The 21,606-nt window shown below is 40.5% G+C and overlaps 2 protein-coding genes across 2 annotated transcripts; one reads left to right on the top strand and one right to left on the bottom strand.

The window, feature by feature from the left end:
• Positions 1-53: 53 nt before the first annotated feature.
• On the top strand, positions 54-18,636 carry LOC306972030 (aminopeptidase N-like; the record flags this gene model as incomplete). The annotated part of the gene is made up of 21 exons (XM_079568473.1): positions 54-1,096; positions 2,594-2,736; positions 3,173-3,306; positions 3,397-3,514; positions 3,890-4,044; positions 6,208-6,321; positions 6,443-6,586; positions 6,685-6,750; positions 8,063-8,128; positions 8,330-8,478; positions 9,481-9,557; positions 9,635-9,768; positions 9,858-9,913; positions 11,227-11,374; positions 11,483-11,571; positions 13,004-13,111; positions 13,297-13,464; positions 13,964-14,104; positions 16,613-16,676; positions 17,101-17,271; positions 18,631-18,636. The coding sequence occupies exons 1-21, from the start codon at positions 489-491 to the stop codon at positions 18,634-18,636; spliced, it is 2,859 nt and encodes a 952-aa protein (XP_079424599.1). The 5' UTR covers positions 54-488.
• Positions 18,408-21,603, bottom strand: arpin (actin related protein 2/3 complex inhibitor). The gene is made up of 6 exons (XM_079567713.1): positions 21,331-21,603; positions 20,988-21,063; positions 20,266-20,398; positions 19,405-19,611; positions 19,172-19,332; positions 18,408-18,803 (listed from the first exon to the last, which is right to left on the bottom strand). The coding sequence occupies exons 1-6, from the start codon at positions 21,420-21,422 to the stop codon at positions 18,795-18,797; spliced, it is 678 nt and encodes a 225-aa protein (XP_079423839.1). The 5' UTR covers positions 21,423-21,603; the 3' UTR covers positions 18,408-18,794.
• Between the last annotated feature and the right edge of the window lie 3 nt (positions 21,604-21,606).

Here is a 21,606-nt window from a genome sequence, read left to right as displayed (position 1 = left end):
GCACACTGCGTTGCGATAACAATAGGCCCTTGCGACGGCAGGCCGCTCGGGCCTCATAATGCTTTCATAAGTTTCAGTTTAATGCAGAATAGACTCAAGATAAGTACTATCTGTTGAGCACAAATGTAAAGCAATATTACTTACTCAACACTTTGTGTTCTTAGGTTCAAGTGTAGCTGGTTAGGGTCCACCTCAGTGCTGTGCGTGTTTTGGATAAAGTGTTCCTGGAGGTTAACCTAACCCCTGCATTAGTGGCACCACAGTAACCACCTCCAGATGTGCGCTCCAGCCCGATCTCACACATGTATTTACAACCAGCACAGTGACATCACTCCACATCCTCACGCCTTCCTTTAGTCTTTGCTCCTTCAAGTTAATACTTAATCCCAGTGACCCTTAATCACACGCCAGCCAGTGTTACAGGAGTGGACAAGCCAGGGACTTGGCAAGAGGAGCAAGTTTTCAACTTTCAAGAAACAGCCGTCAAGATGTCGAAAAACTCATGTGTGTCCAAGGCTTTTGCTGCCATCTTTGGCATTCTGACAATCCTTGTCACTGGGACCCTGGTGGGAATGGTTATTTTCTATAATATGGAGTTACAAAGACTCAACCCGACGCCACCGCCAACGTACCCATCCACAACCCTGGCCCCACCACCTGAGATGCGTCTCAGAGGAGATGTCCTGCCAGAAAGCTACCAGGTCTTCATCCAGGTCTACTTCTACACCAGGATCATTGAAGAAGTCAATGTAACCAGTCCCAACCAGACTTTGACTTTTGATGGAAATGTCACTGTCCACCTTCAGTGTGTCGAGAAGACCAAAACCATCTTCCTTCATAGCCGCCACCAAAATGTTTTCAAACCAACAGTGAAGAACAGAGACTCAAACGAGTTGTTGGAAGTTGAAGACTATATTTTGCACAAAGATGAATCCGATTTTTTAGAGATTGTGTTGAATGATGCATTAGAGGTCGGAGGGAATTATAGTTTGTTCCTGGCCTTCTCAGCAGACATTAATGAGGACCTGGATGGACTATATTTGAGCACTTACAAGGAGGGAGAGCCGGAGAATGAAGATGACCCGAATGCACAAAGGTGAGCTCACATATGTAGATTATTATATAATTTTACTATATAGATTATTAGATATTTTAATGATTCTGTTTGGAGTTATTGTCTACACCCACTCACTCACTTAACGCTAAAAAAAAAAAAAAAATACGACAACCCAAAAACAAACGGAGAAAAGGAAAAAAGGAGTGTCTTTATATAATAAATAAATTATTGTCCAAATTAAATCACTTGAAATGAGAACACTTCATTTTACACTACCCTTGATACATTGTAATTTAGTAAATTTAGTACAGTGTAATGGGCTTTGTAGCAATGTGTTATAAGTTGGACCTATGGGTTATATACACAATGGAAAAATATGTATTAGCAATATGTAGGTATAGAATGTAATAAGACATAATTCTAACTCTAACCCTAACCTTAAGCCCTAACCCTAAGGGTCTTGTGTCCTATTACATTATGTACTTCCAAAGTACTAATACAAGTTATTCCATTGTGTACGTAGTACATAGGTACAAGTTATTACAGATTGTTACAGAGCACATTACATTGTACTTAATTTAGTTAGGTACAATGTATCAAGGTAGTGTAAAATAAAGTGATACTGAAATGAACCTTCAGGGTTCAACATTCCAGCCCATGCCATAATAAAGACATAATAGCAGACATCTTAAGTTTGTTTTCTCTTGTGCAACATTTCAACTGGTCCAGATGTTTCAGACCCTGACTTGAAATGGTAAATGTTAATTATTATGGGCTTAGAGGACCCCCTTTCTGTATTTTTTGCTCAAGGGCAAGGGTCATTGTGTTATGTGAAGTGAAAATGATGAGCAGTTCAACTGAGTTTGTGGACTTTGTAAACAATGCTTTATAGCCATGTTACAATCAGATTTTTGTGGACAGACTTCCTGCTATGCTGTGAATCCCAAAGTCATTATGTTTGAAATTCCTGAGAGTGACACAGCACTTTAATTACTCTGCCTGGAAGCCTTTGCCTGTTAAAGAAACATAAAGCAAGTCAGAGAACATGCATGTTTTAGATCCCTTTCAATAACACTCAAAACACTTAAAATTATTGAATTGAAACAGGTATATGGTCTTTAATTATGGTAAAGTAACAGATTAATTAGCTCATTTGTTAGAAAGCTATTAAACTCATGTTATCTTCAGTGACTTCATTGTTTATATTTGTCCTGTTACTATGTGGAAAGGTTTGTCTCTGGACGTCCCAGTAAATGACGGCTCTCTAAATTGTTATGTTTTATTTGGTGGCAGCAGAGCGTGGTAATGCCCTGCTGCATTCACAGTCACAAACATTCATACACAAACATAATCAGACTGGACACTATGGTGAACTGTCAGAGTGATATACTGGTGCAGTCCCAACAGAAGAGGGTATAGATTTCGAGATTGTGCTCCTGCCTTGGTGGTGGCATGGATTCACCACGTAGAGAGTGTATAATTGATATTGAATCTTGATTTTTAACATGACTGCCTTCCTGTGCTCTGTTATGACAGGTATCTTGTTGCCACAAACTTGGAGCCAACCTCTGCCCGGACTGTGTTTCCTTGTTTTGATGAACCTGCCATGAAAGCCCGCTTTACCTTGACCATTATCCACAGAAAAGAGACCACAGCTCTGGCCAACGAGGACCAAGCAGGTATCTGTTTTTGATTACTTTCAAAGTAGCTTTAAACCAATAATAAAATAATCCTCAGTGTCATTTAAAGGAATAGGCCACCATTTTTAAATACTGAGATATGTTCTTGCCTTAGACGAATTAGCTGTGTAGCTGTCTCGTCTTTACCCCTGCCCTCAGTCACCTAAACAGAGCACAGACGGCGTTAGCATATAGTCTCTCCTCTATGTGGCCAAAACGGGAGTGAAGTTAAAAGCAACCAAGCTCTTGGACTATTTCCCTATTTAAATATGGTTTCATGAGCCATTTTCTAAGCAGATAAAAAGGGGAACTATAATGCCTTGTGTAATATAGTTCCCTTAAGGTAAGAACATATCTCAGTATTTAAAAACGGAGGCCTATTCCTTTAAAAGACTAAAGCAAGAGTGAAAATGAACTCTGCAAACTCTTTTGTCAGATTCAAACCTAATAGGCGACGGTTGGCTGTGCACACGCTTCCATCCCACTCAGGTGATGTCCACATACCTGTTCGCCTTTACTGTCTCAGAGTTTACAGCGAAAAAGACTAATCATCCGCATCGCAAAATCCATGTAAGTCCAAACCTCCAAAAATGCAGTCACATTAATTCCCAAAATAGTAATCTTATGTTTGGTTTAATCTTGGCCATTGCTTGTCAACAGACATACGCTCGACCTGAAGCCACTGACGCTGGACAAACAGATTACGCAGTCAGCATCACCGGGAAAATTCTCGACTTCTACCAGGACTATTTTGACATTGGTTACACCCAGAAGCTTGGTAAGGCAACCACATAAAATAACCACATAAAATACTGAATATTCCAAATATAAGTGGTCCCCAACAGCACCACCGTCACATACCACATTTACTGCTGGTTATGTAAACTCCCCATGAGCTAATGCTATAGAGATGCTCTTTCAGCAACTGTGCTCTTATTCTCCTTCCTTGTAATTTTTGAGCTAGTTAATTTTTACTCCCTCTTATCAAATTCAGGAACAGAATTTCATTTCCTTCTTACATTCCAATTTCCAATAAAATCTGGGCAGTTCAGTTCTAGCAGTGTTATAAATGATTGTATTGCATCATTTTATTCCAGTGCAAATATGATTGTTTTTTTGCAATAACAATGACTCTGACTTATCTTTGGTTCAGACCAGATAGCCCTGCCGGACCTGGCCCCGGCAGCAATGGAGAACTGGGGGCTCCTGACATATCAGGAAGGACCTCTGCTGTACGAAGAGGGTGTGACCTCGCAACAGCAAAAGAAAAATATTGCTTTTCTGATCGCGCACGAGCTTGCTCACCAGGTCAGGCACCACTGACATTTACCTACATTACACTTCCTTATGGTTTGGTTAGAAACAAAATTTCCTCACTTCCTTATGGTTTGGTTAGAAACAAAATTTCCTCACATCATCTCTTCACAAAAATATATTTGGTCATCTTTCACAAGGAAAGAATAAGCGCTCACCAAATTTCATCAAGTCTCATCGGTTTTACTTAAAAACATCTCACGAGTTGTCATTCTGATCAGCTCATTCCCCCTTGATCCCTCCTTATCTGCTCCCGGATAACCTCCGCAGGTCAGTTTCACATTAACCATTTTTATGTCACAGGCTTACCATACCATACCATACCATACCATACCATACCATACCATACCATACCATACCATACCATACCAACTTTATTTATAAAGCACTTTAAGAACTGTACAGTTGGCCAAAGTGCCGCACACAGAAACAGATACAAAGATTTACAGTAAAAATATAAGGAACAAGTACAACAACAACAACAACAACAACAACAGCAGGCACCATCAATCTGTGTTAAACGCCAGAGAAAAAAGGTGCGTTTTTAGGAGAGATTTAAAAACAGGTAGAGACTGGGCCTGTCTAATCTCTAATGGCTCCACAACTGCGGGCCAGCAACAGAGGAGGCCCCATCTCCCCGAAGTTAGCGCTTGGTTTTTGGGACAACCAGTTGCAGCTGATCCGCTGACCTGAGAGCATGAGAGGGAGTGTAAGGCTGAATCCGATCAGACAGATAGGTGGGGGCGGGGCCATTGAGACTTTTAAAAGTAAAGAGAAGAATTTTGAAATCAACTCGAAATCTGACAGGGAGCCAATGGAGCGAAGCTAAAACCAGTGAGATTTGATCATGCTTCTTTGTCCCTGTTAAAAGCCGAGCTGCAGCGTTTTGAACGAGCTGCAGTCGAGAGAGAGCACATTGGCTCACACCATAATAAAGGCCACTACAGTAATCCAACCAGGCACGTCTCAAAATGCTGCCTTGATAAAATGGACTTCAATTTCACCAGTTTTCTTAAGTGGAAAAAACTGGACTTAACGACATTGCATTGATTTGTTTCTCAAATTTGAGTTCTGAATCCACTCTTACACCCAAATTGGAAACAATCAGCTTGACAAAATCTGACAAAAAGCCAAGGTCAGGAGGGGTGCAATCAGGGCCACTAGGGTCAAAAACCATTACTTCAGTTTTGGCTTGATTTAGGCCAAAAGTTAAGGGCCATCCATGCTTTGATATCGCTAATGCAGTCAAAAATGGCCCTAACAGCATGTGGATCACCCTTCTTTAAAGGCAGATAGATTTGACTATCATCGGTATAACAGTGAAAAGTAATGCCATGTTTTCTCAGAATGAAACCATGTGGGAGCATGTACAAGGAAAACAATAAAGGGCCAAGTATTGATCCTTGTGGTACCCTGCATAACAAAGGGGCCTGAGAGGAAACGCATGCTCCAAAATTGACACAAAAGCATCTGTCAGTCAGCTATGACTTGAACCACTGCAAGGCTGAGCCACGAATTCCCACCCAGTGTTCGAGCCGTGAGAGGAAGCCAGCATCAGTTGAGATAAAAATATCATTAAAAACACGAAGTGCCGACGCAGTGCTGTGAAGATTTTTAAAACCAGACTGAAAAGTTTTTAAAATGCTGTGTTTATCAAAAAATGACTTCAACTGAACAAAAAACACTTTCTCCAGTATTTTCGAGAAAAAGGGAAGTTTAGAAATGGGCCTGTAATTAGACAGCGTAGATGGTGGTCAGGTTTTATAAGTGTGAACTACAGCATGTTTAAAATAAGCAGGAACAACACCAGTTGACAAACTGCAATTTAAAATGGATAAAACTGCAGGTGCAAGTGTCTCAATAACCTCTTTAAAAAGGCGAGGGGGAAGCATATCATCAGGAGAATCAGACGCTTTCATCTTGGCAACCATGGCCTTCGCTTGCAAGAGAGTCAGGGGCATGCACAGAGGGGGTCATGGGAGGGGGGTGCAATAAGTGCCCTCGATCTCTCTACCTTAAATCATGTGTCCCATAAATCGGGCAATAGGCTTTTATTTATTTAAGTTTAGTTACTTGTCTGACGTGTGTTTTCATATTAAAGTCATCACTAATGTGTTTCGTGTTCAATAACACTTGTTGTGTTCTTGTGTCCGACAGTGGTTTGGAAACCTGGTCACAATGAAGTGGTGGAACGAGGTGTGGCTGAAGGAGGGTTTTGCCACTTACATGTCTTGTCTGGCCGTGGATCGGGTGCTGCCTTCCTTGAAAGTGGTACAGTACTGATCAACAAATATCAGGAGAACCTATTTTGTTGTAACCATAATCAATATATTTACGTAACCATTCATTGTAATGGTAAAAGGTACTGATATACTTTATATTGTCTCCTCAGAGGGACACGTTTCTTGCTGATCAACGCCAGACAGCGTTCGAAGAGGACTCCTTAGCCTCGTCTCGTCCCCTGACTCCTCCTGCTGCAGAGGTCCAGACCACGGACCAGATCAAGGAGATGTTTGATCAAATCACATACAGCAAGGTACACGCGCACACGCTGCATACACATATCACTTGTTCTCTATGTTCTGTCTTATTAGTGAAAGGTAAACGACCCACGGCTGTTTGGTTGCATTGCAGGGGTCCGCAGTGCTGACAATGCTCGAGGATGTGTTGGGAGAAAGAGTTTTCCACAAGGGCATCAAGGTAGGACAAACAGATAGAGACCATCAACATGAATTAGCAACATTGAATCAGTGAAAATAAATACAGCTTCACTTTTAATAAGCCATGCATGTCTAAAGGCAATGCCATAAATTCTACGAGCAAAATGAGGTAATAATGTTTTTACAGCCAACCACGCATCTGATTCTTATAATGAACATTTACAGCGGTTTGTTTTGCCCAAACTTAGCGTCATGTTGCAAACCTGGCTTTAGTTTGACTCAAATAGGTCAATTCCTTCCCAGCCAATGGTTGCAATTGGAAGAAGTTACGTGAATTTGAAGTTTGTTTGAACATGAAAATAAAATTAAGCATTATTTACAGTAACAGCCCAACATCTGGCATGTGTCGGGCTCAGGCAGTTGGCCCAGGAGGGGAATATCTTACAATCAAAATGCAGCTTAACATAAGTGATTGCTTTTGCCTTGACTCAGCTTCATGGAGTCTGTCCATATGGCTCCATTCAACATATCCTAAGAAACACTACACAAGGTAACAGTCTAGTGCACTATTACCTGACAAACTGCACTGAAGGATAAAAACCAGGTTGTTATTGATACTGTGCAATAGGAAAACTTGCAGGATTGTTATATTTCACAGTTGGGATCACTTGAGGCAAGTAACTTCTGCAAACGAGTGAGACGTTAAAATTGAGCCTTTTTAGCCTCTTAACTCTCAAAGCTTCTTGAAATTAAGTGTCAAAATAGTGATTGAAAAAGTGACAAAAAAGCCACGAAAAGTACGAAAAAGTAATGAAATGTGTGATGCGGGGGAAAAGATGCTTCTTGATCAGTTTAGTAGGTCTTAGCTTTCAAATGATGCGCAACTCTATAGGCTGTGAGCTTTTAGATTTAGGTAAAGCTGAACTGGAGAGAAAGTGCTTGGTAAAGGTGGGGGTTAAGAGGTTATGCAACATTGTTACCTCACCTCATCATCTAGGATCATACTTGAGAGTGTTTATTTTAACTTCATAACAGTCTCTTTCGTTTATGTGTTGATGAAAAATAATATATGTATATATCTTGTGTAAAATGCATAAAAAAGCCACAGAAGACTGCACAAATGAGCCATAAATCATGATAGAGCAGATTGTTGGAGGGCGGTAAATCAGACTTTTGACCCCAGAGTTCAGCGCTAGGCCATGATTGTATCTTTTGTACAAATCCAGATGCTAGCTCACTCCACAGTCCTGATGTGACCTGCTCATCCAGCTGTTCATTTCCGTCGGTTCTGAGAAAAACACACCAGTAATTACTCATTCCTCCGAACATGTACTTCTTCTGTGTTTGTGCAGATCTACCTCGACAACTTCAGGCTGAAAACCGCTAATCAATATGACGTCTGGGATGCCATGGAAACGGTATCAATTGTTATGTAATATGTAGTAAATCGTGCACTTCCTCTTAATAATAACAGACAAGAGCAGGCGGTGTACAAACTCTCTGAAGTCTGTATCACAATCATTTCTGCAATATCTTTCTTTCCTTTTTAAAATTATCGGGGTCAATTTAGCAGGAAGTTTGGACAGTTTGGAGAAATGTTTTGTTGCTTTTTTCTTTAGGCCCAAAGTGAATCGTTTAGTCGCGTGGACATTGTGGAAGTGATGGACACATGGACCAATCAGATCGGTTACCCAGTCATTACCATCAACACCAGCAGTGGAGACGCTTACCAGAAGCAGTTCCTGTATAATGACACTTCTGAATCAAGGTACTTGCGCACAAACTACTACAGCGAAGAATATGTTGCATTTCACTATGTTTATAATAGGGGGGACCGAGGCTATTTGCCAAACTTTTTTTTTTCTAGAGTTCACTGCTCATCAAAAGAAAATCCCACAAGAGTCAGACCTGCATTAAATGAAAGCTTAAACTCTTGACTTGAAGGAGACCTCGCTCTCTTTTTTTTTTATCATATTGCAATAAATTGTTATTAACCGTCAAACACAACAAAATCGACTGTGACAATGTGCCCCATGTGCGGGGCAAGTTGTCACAAGGTGTGTGGTTGATTGTCACTTGTTTTAATGGAGTTTTTTATGTTAACTTGAGATAAAAGGACCAAATGTTTTTAAACAGTCACAATGCCATGCCACATGTGTTCATAATACTCTTTTTAACTAACTGTTGATTTTTTTTTGCAAAATGCTCTCTGAGATGTAAAATGTACAAATTCACTAAAACGACCCAAACATACGGCCTCTATAAAAGCTAATGTTAAAATAAAGCGGTCATAAAAACATATTGGACGGAAAAGAAATAAATGTCCCACTATGTTATACCCCATGTGACAAATGACCCCTCAGTTTTTGTGACAAATAGCCCCGAGTGTCCACTTTACCAACACTGTAAGCTAGCTAACAAACCGATTTAGTATGCTAGCTCTAAAACGAGTCAAATCGTGGCTAACATCTCTGTCTTTAAGATCAGTGTCTTTTGTGGAAGGCACTAACTAAAGGAAAGCTCTTACTACAAAAATAGCCCAGACATTAAAGTTCGGCAAAAGGCATAAAAAACATTAAAATGTGCCCTGTCCTCATGTCTTCAGTCCAAATGAGAACATTATTATTGGAAGAGGTTACCAATGCACATTATATATCAGTATCAGCGTACAGCGTCCTCTAGTGTGGCTATAAAAAGCAATGTGATGAATTACCCTGCGTGACAAATACCCCTGGTCTCCCCTTAAATGTTTTTCTTCTTCTGTTTTTAGCTCTTTATGGCAAATTCCTGTCAGAGTAGCAACTGCCTCCGGTAAGACATCCCTGGAGTGGATCTATAACAAGAAAGGTAACGCCCACAGAAAACTGAGATAAGTATTCCAATGAGATGTTTGTTGTTATGTTAATGAGTTGATCTTTTAACAGTGACTAAAGAAATGTTCATATCAAAGAAAGGAGAGTGGATCCTGGCCAATGTGAACTGCACTGGTTTCTACAGAGTGAATTATGACTTGGATAACTGGGATCGACTGTTGAGTGAGCTGGAGAGCAATCCTCAAGTGAGTCTGGAAATAAATCTGATATGAATAAATAATAATAAGACATGTTTTTATGTTCTATTGTACATTTTCTATATATTGTTTTGCAGAACTTGCCACTGTTAAACAGAGGACAGCTGATTGATGATGCTTTTAATTTGGCGAGGTAATTCAATTTAAAGCCATACTGCGGTACATCCCCACTTTATTTTACACCACCTTGATATATTGTACCTCACTACATGTAGTACGATGTAATGTGCTATGTAACAATCTGTAATAACTTGTACCTACGTGGTAAACACAAACTGTAATAATGTGTATTAGTACTTTGAAGGTAGATAATGTAATAAGACATAAGACCATTAACATACAACCTTACATATTATTCCATTGTGTATGTAGCCCAAAGGTACAAGTTATTACACATTGCATTGTACTAAATTTGGCAGGTGCAGTGTATCAAGGGTAGTGCAAAATAATGTGTTTCCGTTACTTAATTCCTGAATACCCTGGAGTCCTTTCCTTAAGTGGAGGAGTTCAAGTATCTCGGGGTCTTGTTCACGAGTGAGAGACGGATCGGTGCGGCGTCAGCAGTGATGCGGTCGCTGTACCGGTCTGTCGTGGTGAAGAGGGAGCTGAGTCTGGGGGGCGAAGCTCTCGATTTACCGATCGATCTACGTTCCCACTCTCACCTATGGTCATGCGTGGCACGGTAGCACAGCGGTTAGTGCTTGTGCTTCACAGCGAGAAGGTCCGGATTCGATTCCCACCAATGACGGGGCCTTATTGTGTGGAGTTTGCATGTTCTCCCCGTGTCTGTGTAGGTTTCCTCTGGGTACTCCGGTTTCCCCTACCACTAAAAACATGTACAATAGGTCAGGATGTATGAGAGTATGTTTGAGAGTGCGCATGGGGGACGACGGATGGAAATTCGCCTAAGGCTACAATCCGGTGTGGCTTGTTCAATAACTTGCACTGTCCCTACCAAATAAACCATAAAATAAATAAATGAGATTTGGGTAATGACCGAAAGGACAAGATCGCGAATACAAGCGGCCGAAATGAGTTTCCTTTGCAGGGTGGCTGGGCGCACCCTTCGAGATCGGGTGAGGAGCTCAGTTACCCGGGAGGAGCTCGGAGTAGAGTCGCTGCTCCTTCACGTCGAAAGGAGCCAGCTGAGGTGGCTAGGGCATCTGTTCCGGATTCCTCCTGGTCACTTCCAGGCATGTCCTAGTGGGACAAGACCTCGTGGAAGGCCCGAGCTGGCCCGAGCTGGCCTGATATCGCCTCAGGGTCCCCCCAGAACAGCTGGAGGAGGTGTGCGTGGACCGGGAAGTTTGGGCATCTCTGCTGAGACTGCTGCCCCCGCGACCCGGCCCCACATAAAGTGGAAGAAAATGGATGGATGGATGGATAGATGGATAATTCCTGAATAGTTAGTAAAAGTTATTAACTGTACTATGATTGTGTTTCCAGGGCAAATCAGGTCAGTGTGACTCTGGCTCTGAATTCCACTCGTTTCCTGCATAATGAGACTGAATACGTTCCCTGGGAGTCCGCCACGAGAAACCTCCAATACTTCATCCACATGTTCGACCGCTCCGAGGTCTACGGGCCCTTGCAGGTGCTTCTTTTGTTAATCACACAAATCATTTCTCTCATGATCCTGTACTCGACTTTATTTGTTGAATAAAAAATTGTGTGTAAAAATCATGCATCTTTCCTCTTACAGATGTATCTTCAGAATCAAGTCAGAGGGCTTTATAATTTCTTTCAAGACTACATAGACAATTCAACGGTCCCAGACGAGGCCTCCTCACAGTAAGGGAACGCTAAAAACACACAATGTACAGCCTTCTGCAGTTGCTAGTGCAATTACTAGAATAACGATTTGAAATAGCTTTAGCCTAATTCATGGAGTTGTTTTATCATAGAACTTTTCACTTCCACTTGAGAAAATGATATTTCTTTAATCTAACTTTTGACGAGCATAAAACGCGCTCAACTCACTAAAATGCTCTGACTGGGTGCTAATGTGTAAATGAAAGAAAGGACTGCACTCCTAGTCAGGATAAATCTTGTCCATGATTAACAAGATGAAAGAAAAAAAATAATGATCATACAACCATTATAAAAAGCAGTTCAACAGAATTTTCTCATTAAGTCCATTAGGAAACATAGGGCCCGATCTTGTGTCTCAAAACGCAGACGATAGCGTGACATTTTGCGCTCAGTAGGAGCATTTTGTGATCTTGCCACTCCAGACTTAGCGCATTTAAGTGGGTGGAGACACACATTTTCCTCCAACCAGATCGACGCATCCAGGAGAGTGGTTGTGTGGGAGTGGGGGGTGAACATGTGCTTTTGTTTTGCTTCGCGTTCACGCCAAGCGCGGGCCGATCCGCGCTCTTTTTTTCCCGCGCTCTTTTTCTCTTGAGACGTGAACATGGTTTAGCTCACGATGGGGTAAATAAAGTTTTTAGTTTGACCTGTGAGAGCCTAAGGCTTAAGAAAGAACGCAAGACAGCGCAATGTAAACGAGGAAGTGAATGTCAGCCGTGTTTCCATCAGAGCAGTCACCTCCTCTTGTGACGCCCCTTCACAGGTGGCGGAGGCGAATGGCACATATAGCGCCGCCACTCGGAAAATAATTCGCCAAGAGCCTGGCCCATAGTGTCTAATTGATGTATCCAAAAACATTCCCCTCAGCTTGTTACACAACCATTTTTATAATGGCTGTATGATCATTATTTTTTCTTTCATCTTGTTAATCTATGGAGAAGTGGGTGGATACATGATTGCAATAGTGTTAGCACCTCAGTGTTTGCTTGCCTGACACTGATGAAGAGAGACCCCCAAAATGTCCGACAGGCTATAAAATTTATCCTGACTAGGAGTGCTGTCCTTTTTTTCATTTAATCTAACTTTCAAAATATATTTTTAAATCTATTTGCTTTTTCTTTCCTCCTTTTTACTTGAGTAAATATTTAGGTCACTAGTTTTTTCTTCTTGAGTAAAAGTATTCTTAGCTAACGTTATGCTCTTGCTTGAGTAATAACTTATGGCAACTCTGTGCACGATTTGTATTTATTAAGGTTACATTTTGTTAAATCTAGAAACTAAAGTTCTATTTCAAAACACAATGAAGGTCGAAGTCGGCAGGCTGGTGTATAATAGATGGAATGTAAATGTTTGCTTGTACCATCTCATTCATACAGGAGAGTCTTGAGTCACATATTGCTCTTCACTGCAGGTTAAACCAGATCAATGCCATTAAAGTGGCTTGTGCCAACGGCCTCCCCGAATGTCTGGACATGGCCACAGGCTTGTTCCACGTCTGGATGACCAGCGGCACCAACAAGTACGAATTTTCACCTTCCATCGTTTTCACCATTAAACACTAATTAACAAAGTCAGCATCCTTTTTAATGAATCCACTAAAAATGACTGAAAACATGTAAAGATCATTTATAAACAAATTATTTAATTGGTTGCCGTTAACAAAAGCTGGAATCCATTTGCCTATGACTATTCATTTCTTTATAGGATCCACCCAAACCTGCGGTCAACCATCTACTGCCAGGCTATAGCCGCGGGGGGGCAGAAGGAGTGGGAGTTTGCCTGGGACCTGTTCCAAAGCACCACTGATCTCTCCGAAAAGGTCCAGCTCAGAGAGGCCTTGACTTGCACCAAGAAAATCTGGCTTCTCAGCAGGTCAGAAACTCACTTCAATTTCATGATTTTAGGAAAAGGCCAGTCTGGAATTGAGATTGTCTGGGAGAATGTGGCTTATTTCCCAAGACAACACAGGGAATACTTATTTTTTCTCAAATTAAAGGGATAATGTACAGAGACAATAATAAGCTCACAGAGACAGAGATGTAATGCTCTGTAATCTGTAACTTGTGGCATAAAAAGAATCATAATGGTAAGTGAACAGTGCTGCTGTGGTACACGGTTTCCTCATTGCGTTTGTAAAATGTATTTCTGGGCAGGTATATACATTTATTTTTATTGACAAGTTGTTGAATACATGAAATGATTGAAGCTGGACTGTGTAACATTTCATCCAATACTTAGCACATGATGCAAACATGAAACTCATCATGCTTATCATTAGTGAATAATACCTCAAGTATACGCTGACTGCATTTTGGTTAAGCATATTATGAGATCAAGACTGTGATATTGAATGACTCTTCCTGTAATCCAGATACCTGGAGTACACCTTGGACCCTGAGAAGATCCGTTTGATGGACGTGTCATCTGTAATCAGCTCCATTGCGAGCAACGAGGCGGGACAGGCCCTGGCGTGGAACTTCATCAGAGCCAATTGGGACTATGTCAGCCAACAGTATGTAGCTGTTTTCACAACAACCCCATACTCTGCCCTCAAATAATATATTTTTGAGAAGCATTCCTTTGAGCCTTAGTGTTGTCCAGCGACTAAGATTTTTATGGTGTAAAAAACTCTGAACTTGTGGTCAGGATGTGGATTGTTATCTTTCCTAGTCCTGCTCTGAGGGACATGGTGGCTGAGTGGTTAGTGCTCTCACCTCACCAAGTGGGGCCTTTCTGTGTGGAGTTTCCCCGTGTAGAAACTGGGGTATGATAACAGCGGCAGTGCCAGGTCTGAGGGTCCTCCTGGTGTGTTTGATGCTGTTGAGATAACAGGCTATAGCTCCTATTCATTTGATTAAGATGAGCCTATATCATCCTCAATGCTAAAGCATGAATGAATGAAGAACTTGTGTCTATTAATAGAAAAGACGGGACATTCTGGTTTTGTCCTTCATTTGTCCTGGTTTAATTCTAGTTTAGTCCTACTTTTTCCCCCGTTTATGTTGTTGGTGTGAAACCGAAAGACTGGTAAAGGGCAGACACAAATTTAAAATGCAACATGGGGACCCTTGTGCTTGCGTATTATTTTCCAAATCTTCCAAAACTTTATCATCTTCCACAAACAGCATTAAGCCTCGGTCGTCGTTGAGATTTGAGGCCAACAACACACACTTAGTTATATTTGGGGAAAATTACATCCAGCAATGGTGGAGGCCAGAACATGTGCAGGGTGGAGAGGCTGAGAAAACTCTCCACAAAAGTAAAATGTTGCACATTGTAAAAAGGTTTGGGCATGATACATTTATTCAGAAAGTAGCAGCAGTACTAATGCAAGTCACAGCGCTGAGAATAATTTATCACATAAGGAAGGAGATCTTTATTTTTATATGCCATCCATCCATCCATTTTCTTCCGCTTTATCCGGGGCCGGCTCGCGGGGGCAGCAGTCTAAGCAGAGATGCCCAAACTTCCCGGTCCACACACACCTCCTCCAGCTGTTCTGGGGGGACCCCGAGGCGACACCAGGCCAGCTCGGAGACATAGTCCCACCAGCGTGTCCTGGGTCTTCCACGAGGCCTTGTCCCACTGGAACACCTCCCGCGGTGGGCGACCAGGAGGCATCCGAAACAGATGCCCTAGCCACCTCAGCTATATATATATATATATGTATATATATATATATATATATATATATATATATATATATATATATAGCTATATTTATATGCATTTTGTCTATTCAGTACTTGAAGGGACGAGATGCAAGTTGGTTATGTTATGCTCATAACCTCAGGTCTGCCACCTCAGGTCTTACATGTAACCACAGCGTCTATATTCTAGTGCAGGATTTTAGAGGCAGCTGTGGTGAATAGGGCTGGGCTCATTTTACACCTTAGGACATTGCTGGAACATGTAGGGGAGGAAAACACATAATTTTAACATTTTAAACTTGTATAGTCCCTTTAAGTTGATTTTGATTATTTAAAAGGATGTAGAAGTAGTAGTAGTTTATTTATTATTATTTTATTTATTTATTATTTACAAAGTGACATTACACAGTAATGACAACTCAAAAGGAGAAGACCGAAGGAAGAAAGCTTTTAAGTGCCTACCCCATATTCAATGTAGTTAACTTTCATGCATTTCAGAGTAATACAAGTGAGGACCAATTCAAATACTTAATAGTCTATCTTTCCAATAGAAAGAGTCCACAAAAGGCATCCACAGCACTGAAAATGTACACGACTGAAACGCATGTGTCCAGCTGCAAGCCATCCCCAATGGGGGTAATAATAATGGAAGTAATAGCAGCATCTCGTATTCATAGTTCGACATTACGTGATAAATTCCTAAGTTTACCAGGTACAAAACACTGTATACAATATATTTTAAAAGGATTGTCATACGCAGGCATATACGGCTAGAGCGTGTAAAGGTAATGTTTACATGAAGGAATATAAAGAGCAAACAGATAAATGATGGATTCATCCGTCTGAAGGTCTGAACCAGGCCTAAATAACTCACATTATGACCTGTGGTTTCACTAGAAACTGTGTATATTACTCAGGTTATACGTAAGAGGACCATGAGCTGAGGTTAGATAGACAGAATAAACAGTCCTAGTAATAAAAACTTTAATTAACAGTGTCATCGTCCAAAGGGCTACAGTGTAATCTATGCTTATCATTAACTGCCTAGTTTGCTGTTGCCAGGAAATCACAACATACACAATATACTGTACACAGTTTACACCAGTGTTTCCCAACCAGGGGTACGGGGATTTTGAACCCACAACATTGTCTTTTTTACAAACAAATAGACCTTTTAAGTGATGTCTTTCTATACAAACTGCAACAACGTTGAGATAAGGGTTATGTGGATTACCACTGAAGGGTTCAAGGGCTCCACAAGCCCTAAATGGTTTGGGAACCACTGGTTTACACAACCAGTAATTGAATTCATAATAGTTCTAGCTCAATATCTCTGATCAATACTAATATATTTTGTTTTGTTGGAACAGACATCCATCCTATCTGATTCAGGAAGTCACCAGCAGATTCTCGACTCCATTTGAACTGGAGGAGGTAAAGATTTTCTCTCTACTGACTTGGACACACCCTGATATCAGCAGTTTTATGCCATTACTGGGTTTCTGCAGCAGCAGCCTTCAACCAGTAAAACTATATGGAGTATATGCAGTCATTTGGGAACTATACTGCCCTCTAGAGACAAAGCAGAGTCTCCGCAGACATTTAAAATCCCTTTACAGGTTTTTAACAATATAACAGGATGCATAGTTTATGATACTAGTCATTCCAAGACTTGGGTATGGCACTTGAATTGTGTGTGTGAATTATTTTCTTGCTGGACGTGTTCAAAAAGTTGATAAAGTATTACCTTAGCTTCCAAGTGGTAGTTGTGGCTGAGGTAACTTAGCACCACCCAGCCGTATGACTGGAGTGAATCTATAAAGCTTTCCTTTCATAACTGCATGTTTTATGCTTATAGTTGGAGCAATTCGCCTCAAAATATGACCTGGGCTCTGGAACTCGAGCGGTGGAGAATGCAATGGAGCAGACACGGGTGAACATCAATTGGGTCAACGAGCACAAAGAGACTGTTCTGGACTGGCTCCTGGCGGAGACTTTCATTATTACTACTACTGCTGCTCCTACTAATGCTACTACTACTGCTATTACTAATACTACTACTGCTGCTACTACTGTTATTACTAATACTACTACTACTGCTGCTATTGCTACTATTATTACTACTGCTAGTACTACTATTACTATTAATAATACTAATACTAATAGTAGTGGTTTCTGAATTGATTTGAGATACCAATAAATTCCCACCCCATCTCTAGTCATCGAACATGGCTTAAAAAGTGTGGTTTATGGATTTAGCAAGTTTTTCATTATTCATTCTTAGGCATAAAATCTGCATAAAATGGACCAATTAACAGGTCATACTGATCAAATAATGTTGTTTACACAAATGTGCCTTATTTATGTAACTGTTTATTTTTATAATCCAGTTGTTTTTAAATTGTTATAGTCATTAAATGACTTCAAAGTTAAAGTAATGTATACTTGTTTTTATCTTTTTTTTCTTAATAATGTTATGAAATCTCAATAGGCACATTTTGAAGTTGTCGAACAGCAGTCTTACCCTTTACTGAAGTAGGTCATTTTGATTCACTCGCCTGTAAAATGACGTCTCCAAATTAAACCATTGCTGTTAATGGAATTTACATAATTCTTTTGCATGTGAGCAAAGGTATGAATCTCAAGATGTGGCCACAACAATCAGCGCCACTATTGGCAAGTCATCAACTACAGTACTGAATAAAAATAATCATTTCCTTTATCCTCGCCTACATTTTTTAAAATGAAAATAAAGATCCACAGCTGCAATAGATAGGTGGGAACCAAAACACACTCTGAGCCTATAAAAAAACTACCACTTGAACATATATTTCAAACAGGTCAACAATATCTGTAAAAATAAACATTGTACATCACATTTTACATGGATATGTCCATGCGTTTTATAGGGGGACCTTTGTCTTACCCAAATCTATCTATTTGACTAGTAACATGTCGGGCAATGTGTCTGTGGTGTATGCATTTAATGCTTTGCGGGGTGGGCGCGTACCGTGGGCAGGACGTAGCTTCTTTGAAGGGCTACTGTCATAAAAGATCATTTATTTAATAGCTATATCCATAGCATCTTAAAAAACTCTCAAAAGCAAGAAGTGATGTCAAGCGTAATACCTATAACCATTACATCATTACATTATAAAATATAAAAACATTCATTGTATATGTATAACACACGCATACCCACAATTTAAACTGTATTCACCCTTATTTGGTCTCTCTTGTGGCCTCTCTTAAATGCTACAATCAAACACCTCCAACATTTTCATATAGGATGATAAAGAAGTTAATTAAAAAAAATGAAACTGCTTATGCTGCCAAAATGTGAACTGGATTTTCAAACTTTCACACCCATGTACTGTATCTGCTGCAGAGCTGAGGGACCAGTCCATTGAAGTCAATATAACAGTCACACGTCAAGAGAGCAGGACCCCAGTGGAGTGTGGGAGGTTGTTCCAGATGCAAAGACACACATTAGTCCAGAATGAAGCTTGCGCTGAAGCCAAGCCAAGGACATAGAGCCATGAGGAAGATTCCTCAATCATCCTAAGAGACAGATGCGCGGAAATGAGTTCCATTTGTTTGCATGACATTTGGTCTATTTTATATTAGATGCACAACTGAAGTTATATAAAAGTGAATAAATAGTGTGTATTTATCATTTATAATTTATAATTTTCCATGTAGCATTAGATCTGCATTCTTAGACCAACCATCTTTATTTATCCAGAGTTTGGGCAGGCACAGGGGGGGTTTGCCTGTGGGTGATGCAATGTACAAAGTGTGTGTGAAGTATATGACGGATTGATGTGTTTTTTGGGGTACATTTTAAGCTCGGACACATAGCTTGTGATATCGATCGTGTACTAAAGAAATTTAACCACAACTATAAATCTTTTGTTCTTAGTGCTCACCCATTCATCATCATCTGCTCCATCTCCTTCGCCTCCAGCCTTCCCACTTTCGGCTGATGATTTATTAGCCATTATTTTGTCAGTCCATGATGCTCCAGCGTCTTCATCTCCAGCAAAGTTACATTTTGTTACAGTGCCGCCATCTATTTTCGCCAAAGAGACTAAAACACAAGCATACATACATTAAGTATATTAATAATGGCACCAACAGATGGAGGAACATTAGCACTTACATATAAAAGGACTGTTTCCTTTGGTCTTGAGCCGTACTTCCTGTCCGGTCTCCAGCTCCGTTTTGTCCATATCAGACTCAGGATACCAAAAGGCCCAAGATCCACTGGGTTTGTGTTTGTCTGTGATTTTTAGGAGTTCACTCTTATTTACTAATGGAGAAAGGTCCGCCTCAGAAAGGCGATCGGTCTCACCTTTGGCTTCTACCTCTGTCCGGATGATAAGGGAATTAAAGACATTTTGTTACCAGAGCAACCATAGGAATCCAGCATTTTATAGGGATAACATTATATACAAAACAGTATAAAAAGTACATAAAAGCGCTGTAGAACCACTGTTTTTGCCAGGTTACCACTGGTAAATACATCAAACACACTGGAGTGGCATGCTCCAGCAATGTCCTAAGGTGTAGAATGAGCCCAGACCTGTTTACCACAACTGCCTCTTAAATCCTGCACTGTCACTCAAAAAGTTGTTACTTCGGGTCTGAAATGCCATCGTGCACGAGCTTAATATAGAAGGTGCAGTTACATGTATGACCTGAGATGGCGGTAGTGAGTATAAAATGGCCAATTTGCATCTAGCCCCTTTAAGTGCTTTACATTTTACCAATCTCCATCGGTTTATTTTTATGGAATGTACAAGAAATACCAGAAATCTTATGCTGCGTTCATGTGGTCCTCTGCAACTGGGGAAAATATTTTGCCCAGTTGGAAAATGCACATGAACACTCGCTCAACTAGGGAAAACGACGGGGGAACTCGGGTCAAAAGGACCATCCCGACTTCCGCACCTGACAACGGAAATCAACTGATTTGTTCTTTTAGTGCACTTAAGTGTGTTTCTGTTAAAGATGTACTCACTGTATGAGGACATGAGGAAGCCCGTGTTCACCTTCTTGGTGTCACTAAAGTTGGGCTCCATTTCCATCCCTTTGGCATCAAACTTCCTCTGATGGATTCGGCTGGGCTGGATGTAAAGCACATAAAACCGCGCCTGCAAGATCCAGAGCGCTACCGTTTAGTCTGTGTAGAATGCTTCAACTATCAACACAACCCAGAGAAAAGTGATGGATTCGACAGTTTGTAAACCTACTAAGAGCTCTAAAATGTGACTTTTCTTTCTTGAGAGCATTTATATTATTTGTTATTGATCCAATTTACAGTGGGAGGAAGGGGAAAAAAGTATGTGGAATTTCTTAAAGTACATTTCTACCTAAACTGGTCTGATCTTTATTAAAATCACAAGAATGAGTAAACAGAGTCTGCTTAAAAGAATACCACCCAAACATTTACATGTCGTATTTTTATTGGCCAAAACATGTAAACATTCACAGGGTAAATTCTAGGGTTCACATCCTTTTTGCTCCCACTTCATTCATCAAGATACCATTAGACTGATCTTTGTCATTCGCAGGAAGGGTCATTTTCAATCATTAGTTTACCTGACATGACACTATTAAAGAACATAAGCTATATTTACTGTATATTTGTTTTAGGATTGCACTCTGTATAAAAAATAAGCACAATAAAAGATGTATTTATAAACACTCCGCATCATCAGACCCTAAATATAATGAATTTACCTTCTGGCTGTTCACATCGGTGATGGTGTGTCTGGACAAATCCAGCAGTTTCCCCTCCAGAAGAACTCCATTTCCACTGCAACGAGGACACTTTGATCAATTCATAAACTATGGTTGAACTCTCCAACACCAGAAGCTTTTAAAGCGAGTCCATATTTCAAAGAAGCTTTTGTAACTTGTTTCATGTGAGTTTTGTTTCAGTCTCAGAGGTTGGCCTATCCTCGTAGCACTGAAGTGAATGTCATTCTAAACAAGGCGTTTATCATTTGCCATTGTACAATACAATACTCTCATGTCCTCAAGCCTGGTGTTATTTATTATTTATATGTTTCTGAAGCATTACCTTTCATACGACGATGGACACCAGACACGGTCAAATGTCTCGTTGTGCACAGGCTTATTCTGTAAAGATGTGTTGTGATAAATTCGGCTCATTTCGCCCCCCAAAAAAGAAAGATTATTTTCCAGAGATTCCCTACTTCTTAACTTCCTGTTCCTACTGTAGCGCTGCGCGAGGAGCGCTCGTTTTTCGTTACTTGAGTTGCCGTCATGGATGTCACGTGTCTAAATCTAAGAAATCTAAGAAATGTAAAATTCATGTAAAAAAAAAGCTAAAATA

Source organism: Gobius niger (assembly GCF_951799975.1).
Source record: "Gobius niger genome assembly, chromosome: 12".
NCBI classification, from domain to species: domain Eukaryota; kingdom Metazoa; phylum Chordata; class Actinopteri; order Gobiiformes; family Gobiidae; genus Gobius; species Gobius niger.
The sequence above is the reverse complement of the archived record's forward strand: the minus strand, read 5'-3'. Positions and strand labels throughout refer to the sequence as shown.